Raw genomic sequence first — 13,676 nt, forward strand, 5'->3', positions numbered from 1 at the left:
AAAAAAAAAAAAAAAAAAAAAAAAAAAAAAAAAAAAAAAAAAAAAAAAAAAAAAACAAGAATGAGAGAGAGAAACAATGTTGGAAGTAGAACAAATAGTTTGATGGAGGTGTTGATAACAATAATAATAAAAAAAAACATTTCTGGTTAGAAAAAACAAAAAGAAAAGCCTATACAAGTTCATAATAATTACAAAAAAAAAAAAAAAGGAAGTCAGTTACAAGCCCAGACACTTCTCCAGTCTGTAAATGGGATCCAAACTTTGTGATGCAGGAACTAAATTTTAGTGCCACCGCTTGCATATTTTTCTACAAGAAAAAAGAATATTTAAAAAGAACATGGAGTTCAAGACATGGCAAGACGATAAATCCTACAAGGTGATGAAGAGAAGAAGAAAAATGCAAAACTCTAAAACAGTAGAAGTGTAGGAAAGATAAATAAAATTGGCAGCTAATTATTTGCAACCAAATTCTTTCGACAAGTAAAATAGAACATTGTGATTTCAGATATCATATGTTGCAGAGTTCAGGAAGCCAATGCTGTGAGTTTATTTGCTCTTGATTAATCATTTAAGGAGAACTTTAAGCTAGCTCTAATTGGCTAAAACGTTACCTCAAATCCAAGCGGGAGCCTCGACAACCATTCTTCGTAGACGCACCTTCTAACTCAGTTTTAGGAGCAGAAGAATATAATACTTCTTTTCTTAAAGACTCGGTATCCAAGGGCTGCCTTACAATGCTATCACTTCCTGATGACTGGCTTCTATTTGCACAACATAACCAATTCATATTTCCAATCAGTCTGCCTTCACAATGTGGGGAGAAAGAATCCAATGGACAAAAAAAGGCAGCAGAGATGGTGTTTGCCAGATCTTTTATTTTAACTATGCGCAAAATGCAACAAAGTAAATATAGAGAAGTGACAGCTCCAATTTGAATTCCCTGGATGTTTAAACGACAACTGGTCAAATAACAAAAATGCTATAATGTAAAAAGATTTTTTAATCCCAAATAATAGAGATGTGTGAACTTAAAACTACTGCAATCTATCGAAAAAGGAACAATCCACTTATGAGGCAGATAGGCCAAAAAAGGTACCTTGAAGGCCTAACCACTAAGAATTTTGGGAGATATAAAAAGCATTGCCTACATCAGGTTTAATAACTAACTCATCCTTAGCCCAACCATCCAAGCTTTTGTTGGAGCAAGAACCCTTGAATCAAAGAAATTAACACTTCCTTATACAAAATTCGGATCAACCAAGAGATAAGGCTAGAATTAGATTACCTCTTAAAATCAAAGATTTAAAAGTAAGATTTGGAACCTTGTTCTAAATTGAGTCACTCCACCATCGAACTTGATCAAGACTTGTTTGAATAGCTCATATGTAATCTACCACAAGAATTGCATGAAACTTAGAAATTGCAAGAATGATGCTCAAATTTCTAATTTCTAAGGGTGAAAATGTCAATTTGAGAGCTAAATTTCATTCATCCAAAAATCTAACTTTTACCTAGTATTTTGTGGGTATTTATAGTCTATCCACAAAAGAAATATCCAACTCTTCAAATGCCCACTAAGGAAGTTAGTGGACATGATTTGTGAGTTACTCCCACTCTCCTTTAAATCTCCAAAAAATAGATGTATGACCACTTTGACAAGTAAATTGTCACCCTTGTTACCACTCCAAGAAATTATGGAATTAAAATAATAAATAAAGTTTTCTAACAAATCATCCATTAAGTGCTAGTTATAGCAATCTCATCCGCTACTTCAAGCGTGAAAATATTCACTTCCAAAGCTTCAAGCGGTCCTTCCTCAATCGAATCAGCTTGTAACACATGAAATAACGATTGAACCAAGTCTATCCAATTTTGTAGATAAAGAATGAATGTTTTTTTAATCTTTTCGATCTTTGATTGTGTAATAGGTCGAGTTGGAACATTTGGAAAGTACTGTGGGGTAAATTGGGTACCAAGTTGTTGTTTTCAACTACATCTCATCCTCAAGACTGATAGGCAAACTGAGGAGGTTAATTGAACATTAGTAGCGTTGCTTAGGGCTATTATTTCTAAGAATATTAAGTCTTGGGACGAATGTTTACCATTTGTAGAGTGCATATAATAGAGCAATTCATAGTACCACTCATTGTTCTCCTTTTGAAGTTGTTTATGGATTTAATTCACTTACGTCTCTTGATTTGCTTCCTATTCCTTCTAATACTTTTGTGAGTGAAGCAGCCACAAATAAAGCATATTTGATCAAAACATTGCACAAAGTGGTGAAGGAGAGAATTCAGAAACAAAATTTCAAAGTTGCTTCAAGAATAAACAAAGGACAAAAGGAAATCATTTTTCAACCTAGTGACTGGGTTTAGATACATTTTCGCAAGGAGCGATTTTCATCTTAAAGGAAGACAAAGTTACATCCAAGAGGGGATTGTCCTTACCAAGTTCTTGAAAGAATTAATAACAATGCCTATAAAATTGATCTTCCAGGAGAATTTTCAGTACATTCTACTTTCAATGTTACTGACTTGAGTCCTTTTGACGTAGGTGATAATTTTCCTGATTCAAGGACGAATTCTTTTGAAGAGGGAGAAGATGATAAGGATCACAGTGCTCCAAATGTTCCAACTGGACCTATTACACGATCCAAGACCGAGAAGATTCAACAAGCATTCATTCTTTATCTACAAAATTGGATAGACTTGGTTCAATCGTTATTTCATGTGTTACAAGCTGATTCGATTGAGGAAGAAGAACCATTTGAAGCTTCAGAAGTGAATATTTCCATAGTTGAAGTAGCGGATGAGATTGCTATAACTAGCCCTTAATAAATAATTTGTTAAAAAACTTTGTTTATTATTTTAATTCCATAATTTCTTGGAGTGGGAATAAGAGTGGGAATTTACTTATCAAAGTGGTCATAACATCTATGTTTGGTGCGGGGTTGTGTTCTTGTAAATCTATGTTCCTTCTCTTGAGTGATCCCTCTCTTCTCTTAGGTCCCTTCAAAGGTGAAATTTCCAAGATCCATTTTTTGTGTGGCATATTTACTTGGAAAGGTTAACACAACGGACCACATATTCTACATCATCTTTTTTGGTGGGACCGCATTGGTGCATCCTCGGTAGGCACATGACCAAGGAACTTGATCATATCCTTTAGAAATGCTGGTTTGCTTCTTTGCAGTGAAATCATACTAAAGCGAATTGGGGTTTCTCTCCCTCGAAGCAGAGATTGTGCTTCCTTCATTCATTACATCCTTATGTTCCCTCCCTTTGGAGTTAAGGGGCAGTTTCTGTTGACCGCTACCTATTTTGCAATCTTTTGGAGCATTAGGATGATCAAGCAGAATAACAGAATTATTAGCGGTGGAAAGATCAAGAGTGGCTTAATGTGACATTGTTGAAGGGTTTTGCAAGTTGTAACTATTAGCTAGGTTTTAATCTTTTGGATTGGAGCCCTTGTACAGCTAGTCTTTGTGACTCTCTTTCTTGGATTAGTTTTTTAGTAGGCCCTTGAAGTGTGTATATATATATATATATATGATAGTTCACAATGTTGATAACAGCATGATTTAGAAAGAAAGTCATTAAAGGATAAGGAGATAGTAAGAAAATGTCAATACGTTAACCACCTCTATCATCAAAGATGGAAGAAGTAAAGGAAATATCAAGTGCCGCAAAATGTTATCAGTTATTAACCTTCCCACGTCAGGAATTCCTGCAGAAATAATATCACTAATATAGTATAGGTTGTCTTCAATTTCGTCTATAGCAGCAAGAATTGTAGAGGTTGAGAGCTCAGTGCTTCTGTCAAAGAAACCAAACAGAGATTTAAAGCAGTGTGATCTTCTGTGCAATATTATATTAATTCCTTTTTTTAAAAAAAAAAAAGGTGTCATTCCAGATTTTTACCTCTTTGTCTCAAAGACCAACTCATTCAAGTTAATGCACTGCTTCCTAAAAAAGGTCACTAAATTTGAGAAATATTCTGCATGAGGAGGACTGGTGATGAATCTATTGACACAATCATCTCCAACTAAAATTGAAATTAGCACATTAGAAATCTATCAAGTTTCCATTATATTCTTAATCAGAGAGATAAGAAACCAGTGGCAACAACGAACGAACCATGGTATACATTAAGTGTCAAGGCCCGAACTGCTGTGTGGATCATACTTTCTTCATGAAAAGAAAATTGTATAGCCTCTACGTACATTGGAAAAGATACTACTTTACCCTACATGGAGAAATCATGATGCAAGAACAAACTCAGAAAACCACATTTGCCAACTACGAATAAACTCTGTAAACAGACCTATCCCAAATAAAAGTGTAACTTGTAGAAATTAGGCAGATCTTCTCTTTATAATTGTAAGTGATTTTGTCAAATAAATATGCTACTTAATCGTATTTCACACGTGTAGTAGAACAATTCCTTCCATTAAGTGACCAGAAATCAGTATATTAACCCTCAGAAAACAAATACATACCCAGTCAGTATCATTACTCGAGTAGTTTGGCTTTTGAAGAAAGCATAATCAAATTGAACTAAAGATGTAACACATTGAGTAGGAGGTCTAATCTCCTTACAATTAAACATGCTCAGATACGTTTTCTTTATTGAATCAAGGAACGATATGTAAATGGCAAAGATTTTATTGAAAATATGGTTTCATTCTTTTTCTAAATGTATATAGTAAACCTATTTCTTAGGGGGAGCCAAAACATACAAAAAGAAGGGATGACCTTCAAACTAAAGGAGTGATAAGAACCATAAATGGAAGGAAAAAATAGTAGAAAGTGCTTGGGATAAGAAAGAAAAACTGGAAGATTCTACTCAATTCCCAATACGGCTAACTCCTTTTCTTAAAATGATACAAACTTTTCATTGATCAAAGGAAGAGAACAACAATGCTCATGATACAAACTCTCTTGAATGAGTGAAAAGTAAAGACAGTCCTGAGAGGGATGAAGAAACACATCCAATTTAAACAAATGTCACTAGAAGAATAATGTTCAAATGTCTGTTGATTCCGCTTGAACCATAGTTCTGACAGAATAGGCTTGACAGCATTAACTTATGATAGAAGAGCTTAAGAAGATAAAACTAGACCGTAAAGAAGCTGAAGCACATTAATAGTTGAATCTTTCGAGAAAATCCATTAGAGATTGAAGAGATGAAACAAAGAATACCATGTATCCAATGCATATGGACATTGGAAAAATATATGCTGCTGACTTTCACTATCTGAAAAACACAAAACACAGAGGGCCCAGGGCTGCAAAACTGATCAAGGAAGCTTCTTTTGAAGAGTTTCTGCCGTAATTATTCTTCCATAAAGAAAAATCCAAAAGAATCCCCCACTTCCCTTGGACTCTGTATTTCCAAATTGCTGAGAACATTTCTTTAGGAAAGGAAGAGGAAGATATTTGAAACTCGCTAATGATATCTTCAACTATCACAAGCTTGCTAGTTAATCACTGATATATCCCCCATAATTATAGTCCTTAAAGTCCAAACATATATATAATTACAGCCTTGCATTGTGTCTTTATGGACTTTTAAGTCTAAAAACTTGTGTTCGCTTACCAACTGGAGATAATTTTTGTATCTTAGCGGTCATCAACTGGAGATACATTCTCACTTTTAATGAAATCTAGATTCTAACCAATGTATGTTTATGTCCTTAAAAATATCCATATAATCACCTTCTTAGTAGCTTTACTCCAATAGATATAAGATCAAACTGTTTCCAAGATTCTTCCCCTGGAGTTTGGGAGTTGTTTGGCGAAGTTTCAGTTATTTTATCCATTTTTTTAGCGTTGTCATGATTGTTCCTAGGACATCCATCGATATCACAGACATGTTTCTCCTTTAGATGACCCGTGCAATTTGGCCAATATACGAACGCATCCATAACTAGACATACAGCAGTTTTAACATCTCCGTAAAATCATCGGCAATTGCAAACCACTTTTTCCAAGGATTTGAATCTTACCTATTAAAAGTGAGAAAAATAATACTTTCAAGAAAAGATTGAACATACAAATTTATAACAAGCAGAACTTACATTTTGTGTTTTCACAAGAAGGGAGATTGTGTTCATGTTCAGCTTCCCACTAATTGCTCTTATAAAGACCATGAGAACATATTCATTGTTGTCAGATGATAGAAAAATAATAGCAGATGATACCAAAAAAATGAAAACTCTATTAAATGAAATTATTTCAATGAAAAGAAAAGCGAACAATTCAAAACAAACCTTAAGAAAGACATATAGTAAGACAACAGCTCATCATTCCGGAAATCAAATGCATATGTTATTAGCTTGTTAATATGTTCAGTACTGAATAGGTAATCTGAAACAGACGCAAAATAGTCAATTCTATATACAGCAGTAGCAAGATTGAATTCATTTATGTAGTTATATTCAGGAAATTACATATAGCATGTTCACTTTTAAGATTCTGAATTATAATGCTCATTGTCTGCAACAACTGAAGTGAAACAGTAGCAGTCCTACTAATTTGCAAAATACGTACAAATTCTCCCATGATTTGCTTCTCCATGAAAAACCTGAAACAGCCAGAAGTACATAAAAGTTCTGGAACATTAGAAATTTACCAAGAAACAATAGGCATTAAAAAAAATCCTCACTCGAAGAAGGAAGCATCATGCTGGTCACCGTAAGTTATCAACTCTGATAGTGATCGCAGCGCCTCAATAACAAAATCCTTCATCCAAGTTTACAATTAAATAGTGCTATTACATATCCATGAAAATAGTAATTTAACACACTACCACTGGAAGGAAAAAATCGAAAAGCATCTTTTACCTCGTTAATCTCATCGACTATTTCAATGTTTAACAGCTGATCAGTTAAATACCTGTGTCCCAGTAAATTTAACAAAATTTTGAAACAGAATCGAGAAATAAGGTAGGCAAGTCTATCATGTCCTCAATAAGAAATGTTTAATTTGATCAATGAAACAATTGTTTTCTATTAAAATAAAATAAAATAAAAGTGAATTACCAACCTGAAAAAGTGGTTTTAACCTCACCTCTCTTCTACCCTTTTCTATTCTTTCATATTTCTTTAAAAAAAACTTGGTTTTCATTCACACTAACTAAATAAACTTAAATAAATTAAATTAAATCAAGGTTACAAATGTTTATCTTCTGATGGCCGAATGTTTATATCTAGGAATGTGTTGTTTGATAAATGTTCTTTTCCCTACGCTCTTGTCACTAAACAGCCAACAAGGTCAATTACTTCTTTCTCTCTTATTCCTTCCCTTTCTTCCGTCTTATCTTATGATTCTTCTACTACAAGTTCCTAAGCTAATAATTCCTTGAAATCTAATGGTGTTTCCCAGATCTCTGTTCCAGTTCCTATTAACCGCGATCACCCTGTGCCTACTAATGTCTATCCTCTAGGAACAGGTTCTGTTACTTCTTCAGAAAATGTGGTGTTTGATTCGGTTGGGCCAAGTTCTGACACCCTGGTCCTTTCAGCTGGTCGATAAGGTTGTACCTATTAATTCTCATCCTATGGTGACTCTTGGTAAGGATGGTATTTTTAACCCAAATGCTTTTCTAACTATCTAATGTCAAACTGAGCCACCTGATAGAACCATGATCAATGGAAACAAGCTGTGAAAGAAGAATATGATGTTTTAATTAAGAACAATACATGGGTATTAGTCCCTAGCACCACCGATAAAAGGATTGTAGGTTGCAAATGGGTTTTTAAGATTAAGAGAAACTCTAATGATACTATTTCTCGATATATGGCTCGTTTGGTTGCAAAAGGTTTCCATCAAACTTTTGATCTTGATTACTGTAAAACCTTTAGTTTTGTTGTTGAACCTATTACATTGACTGACTCTTACATATGTCTAAATTTTTAGGAAATTGATGTTAATAATGCCTTCTTATATGATGCTCACATTGAATTTGTGTTTATCCAGCACGTTTTCATGTTTCAGGTGCTACTCCTCTTGTGGGTAACTTGCACAAACCTCTTTGTGGTTTGAAACAGGCACCAGGGGTGTGGCATGATCGTTTGAGCACCTTTCACCACTCGTTGGGATTTCAAACATCAAAGCCCGATGAAGCTAAGTCCATTGCCCCACCAATGATTAGGTGGCCCTTTAATCTCAGCTAGACAAGGGAAATCTTTTTCTGATCCTTAACTACATAGAAGTGTTGTTGGAGCTCTTCAATATGTTGCTCCAACTCATCCTTTGATATCTTATATAGTGTCAATAAAGCCTGTCAATTTATGCATACTTTGTCTGTTATTCGTTGGTAGTTGATTAGATGCATATTGAGGTACTTGAAGGCGGCCATTAGTCATGGTTTACTTCTTCAATGTCCTCGAGAACTCAGCCTTTGTGGCTTTGCTGATATCAATTGGGTATCTGTTGTTGGATTCAATAGATTAAAATTCAAGCCTAATATTTGTGCTTCCACGGCCATTGGATTTGGGAGTGTTAAGACCAAACCCATTTATTTCCTTGATCATTTTGTTTTCTTTTGTAAGGGTTTTCTTCTAGAATGACTCATTCTGTTATGGTGTATTATTTAGTATGGATGAGTATCTTTGCGAGAGATTTATTCCCAGGCCTCTACATATAGCTCGTGATTTCTCTTATCAGTCATATATGGAAGCCAAGGGTTTTCTTGCATTTTCCCTCATCTTCCTCTCTGCTATACTATTGTTAGTTTGAAACCTTCTAAGCACCACCACCATCAATTGCTTCGAAGATGTTATGAATTGATGCATCCATGACTTAGACCATGCATCTTCTAACCTTTGGTCAAATATCTCACAAATAAGAGGAGTGAGAATCCGATACTCTCTCTCTAACCAGCCAATGTTATTTGGGAGTTCAAAGTTTACAAGAAGATTAAGATGATTGTGAGATCCCACATCGGCTGGAAAGGAGAACGAAACATTTTTTATAAAGATGTGAAAATCTCTCCCTAGCAGACGCATTTTAAAAACCTTGAGGGGAAGCCCAAAAGGGAAAACCTAAAGAAGACAACATCTACTAGCAGTGAGTTTGCTGGTACATTAGAGACATAATACTGCTGACACTATTCAAAGAAGATATCCCCCACAACTGCCCTCTTCTAATTGGTGTACCCTTTTTACAAAAGTAAAAAAAGTATAACACTAGATGTGGTCCGAAGAATACACCAAGAAAGGTTGAAGAAAAGGCTGATTCCTTTTCCGTATTCAATCCATATGGTCGGCATTGCAGTCTTACAGTAAAACAACAGCTCTAAGCAGCTGCAAAGTCCAAGCCATACCTTTTGCAGCTAAATTTGTTCCATGAATAAAACATAATAACAATTTAGAACATAGAACCAAAATATAATCAAGCTCCATTGGTTCAATTTGACTGCACAAAGACATCATAAGAGACAAAGAAATGATTGAAATTATATAACATGGAGACCATTGTTGCAATGTTCAACGGTCATACTGATGGTGCCCCAGTGTAACATAAAAAGTAACAACCAAAAAAGTAATCTGAAATTCAGTTCCGAACCTGAGCTCTTCCAACGAGAATGGATCCCTGGATCTCCAGAAGGAAAACCACATGGCTGAACAATCAGAGCCCCGAATTCAGATACCCAGTAATCATTCTGCACCCTAAACACAATCCATCCCAGAATTGAAGGTTTCATCAAAATGATTTCAGCGATGCTCTTCTTTACCACAGTGACTGCCTGACCTCGACAGAGAACAATCGAAGAACAACTTTCAATCTGATCGAGAGTTCTCTCGATAGAGCAAGAACAACGGAGATCTTGATCAGGAAATTTTTGGGTTCTTTGTTCCGCAGATACTGAAAAGAAAACTGAAAATGCAAGTGTTGTGAAGAAGAAGAGAGCCGATAATTATTGTAATCCCAAAAGCAAAACTCCGGTTGAGTTGGTATTTCTTTTCAATTATTTAAAAAATTATATTTATCTAAAATATACCTTACATTAATTAAAATTTTACAATGCAAATATCAAACATTCACGCACCCAAACTAACAAATTAACCGCTCGGATAATGTTTAAATATCAAACATTTACATACACAAGTCACAATTTATCATTATCATTGGTTAGTCAAATGTCAAATCTTTTTATTCTGAATAATAATAAAAAAAAAATGGATTGTATCCCTATTTATGGCGGGTCTAATTGATCCGACCAAAAAATGTCAACCTACAAACCTCACAAATGTTCTTATTCTTAGTAATAATCAAAAGTTGGATTGTAACCCGTTGGTCAAGGTACTCCGACCAAAAAATGTCAACCCACCCCTTCAAATTTTTGAATTACTTAAATAAAAAATAATTTAATAGTCAGTAGATTGGGCCTCAGATAGATCTAATTGGGCCAACCGTTACTTTAATGGACCAACCGCATGGCCCGTTTGCAATGTGATGAAGTCCATATACAGTGCGATGAAACTAGCTAAGTATAAAGAAACTTGTGGAATAAAAAATCTATTTTTAAAAATTTACTAAAAGATCAAATGAATTTTTAAAAAAGAAAAAAAAAGTATATTATAACTTATGAGTATGAAACTATATTTCTTAAAAATAAAAAATCTAAAAAGAAATTGTTATAGGCAATTTGAAATTAAGAGAAGAAACAAAAAAGCCAATATCTTAGTGCACTAAGAGAAAACCCAAAAAAAGACTAACATTTAAGGGTGGAGAAGAAGAGCAACCAATTCCTATTTATTATTTTAGTAATAAAATAACTATTACCAAATGAGTTCTTAATTTCTCATTTTCTCAATGGAGAGAGGTCAAAAAAAAACCCAAAAAAAGACAACATCATTATCGGGGGAGAAAGAAGAGCTCACATATTCCCACTTATTATTCTAGTCATAAAATAACTATTACCAAATAAGCTCCTAATTTATTTGTTTCAGTTTTAGACAAGAGAAAATCAAAAAGAACACAACATCTATTATCGGGGGAGAAGGAAGAGTCCACAAATTCTCACTTATTATAATTCCTTCATAAAATAACCATTACCAAATAAGCTCTTAATTCCTCATTTTCAATTTTCAATATTTGCAAGTTGTTAGACAAGAAAAAGTCAAAAAAGAAAATATCTACTAGTGCAGTTTACAATAGAAAACCAAAAAAGACAACATGCATAGAGAAGTAAGAATCCTATCTATAAGAGTCCTATTTATTATTCTGGTCATCCTTACCCAATAAACTCTTAATTTCTTATTTTTTCAGTTTTCAATATCTTCTAGTTATTGACAATAAAAAGCCAAAAAAGACAATATATACCGTTAGTGGATAAGAGAAGGAAGAGCCCACATATTTCACTTATTATTCCAGTCACAAAATAACCATTACCAAATAAGTTCTTCATTTCTCATTTTCAATTTTCAATATTTGTTGGCTATTGTAAAAAACAAAAAAAAAAAAAAAAGACATCTACTATCATAGAGAGGTAAGAGTCCTACTTATTATTCGAGTCAAATAAGCTCTTGATTTCTCATGTTGTCAATATCTCCTAGTTGTTGAAAAAAAAAATATATCTATTAGTTGAAAAGAAGAAATAAAAAAAAAAAAAAAAAAAAAAAAAAAAAAAAAAAAANACTTTACTAGAGAAAACTAAAAAAAAAACATCTACAGTACGAAGAAGGAAGAGCCCACATATTCCCACTTATTATTCCGGTCATAAAATAGCCAAACTTTTAATTTCTCATTTTCAATATCTCATTTGATAGTGAAAAACTAAAAAAGACAATATCTTTGATACTGAAAAATCCAAAAAGACAGCATCCATGACGGGTGGAGAAGGTAGAGCCACAAATTCTCACTTATTATTGTGATCATAAAATTTTTAGTTTTCAATATCTCCTCGGTATAGACAAGAGAAAATTAAAAGACAACATCTACTATAGGTGCAGAATGAGAGACCACATATTCTCACTTATTATTCCTGACATAAGATAACCATTACCAAATAATCTCTCAATTTCTCATTTCCAGTATTCAATATTTGCTAGTTGTTACATAAAAAAAACCCCAAAAGACAATATCTACGAGCACAGTTGACCAGAGAAAAAAAAACATTATCTACTCTCAATGGAGAAGGAGAAGGAGAAGGAAGAACCCACATATTTCACCTATCATTTCAGTCATAAAATAACCATTAGAAAATAAGGTCTTAATTTCTCATTTTCGATTTTCAATATTTGCTAGCCGTTTGACAAAAAAAACAAAAAAAATAAAAAAAGACAATATCTATTTGTTCAGTTGACAAAAGAAAACAAAAAAACAATATCTACTATCATGATGAGAAGAAGTCATAAAATAGTCATTAACAAATAAGCTTTTAAGCTTTTAATTTCTGATGTTGTCAATATCTACGGATGGTTGAAAAGAAGAAATAAAAAATAAATAAAATAAAAAATATCTACCATCTGACAAGAGAAAACTCAAAATAACATCTAGATGAGAAGGAAGAGCCCACATATTCTCACTCATTATTCCGTCATAAAATAAGTAAGCTCTTAATTTCTCATTTTCAATATCTCATAGTTGTTGGCAAAGAAAAACAAAAAATACAATATCTTTGATACCGAAAAAACCAATAACTCACTACTGGAGGAGGAAGAACCACACATTCCCATTTATTATTCTGATCAGAAAATAACCATTACGAAATAAACTTTTAATTTCTCATTTTCAGTTTTCAATATCTCCTCGCTACTGACAAGAGAAAACCAAAAGACAACATGTACTAGGTGCAGAAGGAGAGACCACATATTCCGGACATAAAATAACCATTACCAAATAATTTCTCATTTTCAGTATTCAATATTTGCTAGTTGTTGACTAGAAAAACTCAAAAAAGACAATATCTACTAATGCAGTTGACAAGAGAAATAAAAAAAAAAAGATAACATCGGTGGAGAAGAAGGAGTCATACTAATTATTATTCCAGTCATAAAATAACCATCTTAATTCCTCATTATCATTTTCATTATCTCGTACCGGTTGAGAGTAAAAAGTCAAAAAAGACAATATTTACTCGTGGTGCAGTTGATAAGAGAAAACCCAAAAAAGACAACATCTACTATTGTGAACAAAAAGAGCCACAAATTCTCACCTATTATTCCTGTCATAACGTCATAAAATAATCATTACTAAATAAGCTATTAATTTCTCATTTTTCAGTTTTCATTATCTCCTAGTGGTTGACAAAAGGAAAAAAAAAAAAAAAGACAACATCTACCATCAGTGGGGAGGAAGAGCTCACAGATTCCCACTTATTATTTCTGTCATAAAATTAACCATTACTAAATAAGCTCTCATTATCCAATAATCTCTTAATTTCTCATTGTTAGTATTCAATATTTGCTAGCGGTTGAAGATATATATGCATATATATTGACAAGAGAACCCAAAAAAGACAACATTTACCATCGGTAGAGAAGAAAGAGTCTTACAAATTATTCTCGTCATAAAATAACCATTACTAAATAAATCATCAATTTCTCATTTTTCAGTTCTGAATATCTCAATTGACAAGAAAAAACCAAAAAAGACATTATCTACTCGGAGTTGACAACATAAAACCCAAAAAAGATAACATCTACCATTGGGGGAGAGAGAAGAACT

The 13,676-nt window shown here is 33.3% G+C and overlaps 1 protein-coding gene and 1 long non-coding RNA gene across 6 annotated transcripts in view; one reads left to right on the plus strand and one right to left on the minus strand.

Annotated features, from left to right (window-relative positions):
• LOC111491772 overlaps nt 1–9,941 on the minus strand; it is a 15,402-nt gene extending 5,461 nt beyond the window's left edge. For 4 of the 5 annotated variants that reach the window (XM_023140803.1, XM_023140802.1, XM_023140804.1 and 1 more), the window contains exons 1-10: nt 9,570–9,941; nt 6,845–6,896; nt 6,667–6,743; nt 6,452–6,585; nt 6,272–6,368; nt 6,080–6,137; nt 4,137–4,245; nt 3,921–4,044; nt 3,641–3,815; nt 612–940 (exon numbers count right to left, since the gene is read on the minus strand). In XM_023140803.1, coding sequence (XP_022996571.1) covers nt 612–940; nt 3,641–3,815; nt 3,921–4,044; nt 4,137–4,245; nt 6,080–6,137; nt 6,272–6,368; nt 6,452–6,585; nt 6,667–6,743; nt 6,845–6,896; nt 9,570–9,622 — 1,208 coding nt within the window. In that variant the 5' untranslated portion in view covers nt 9,623–9,941. The remainder of the gene's footprint in view (nt 1–611; nt 941–3,640; nt 3,816–3,920; nt 4,045–4,136; nt 4,246–6,079; nt 6,138–6,271; nt 6,369–6,451; nt 6,586–6,666; nt 6,744–6,844; nt 6,897–9,569) is intronic. The other variant, XM_023140805.1, reaches the window with a different exon arrangement.
• The window catches only part of LOC111491773, a 16,566-nt gene extending 5,726 nt beyond the window's left edge, over nt 1–10,840 (plus strand). Inside the window, exons 2-3 of the long non-coding RNA XR_002719761.1 lie at nt 213–215; nt 10,829–10,840. This is a non-coding gene — a long non-coding RNA (uncharacterized LOC111491773). The remainder of the gene's footprint in view (nt 1–212; nt 216–10,828) is intronic.
• The last annotated feature ends 2,836 nt before the right edge of the window (nt 10,841–13,676 follow it).

This window comes from Cucurbita maxima, unplaced genomic scaffold (genome assembly GCF_002738345.1).
Source record: "Cucurbita maxima cultivar Rimu unplaced genomic scaffold, Cmax_1.0 Cma_Scf00017, whole genome shotgun sequence".
NCBI lineage: Eukaryota > Viridiplantae > Streptophyta > Magnoliopsida > Cucurbitales > Cucurbitaceae > Cucurbita > Cucurbita maxima.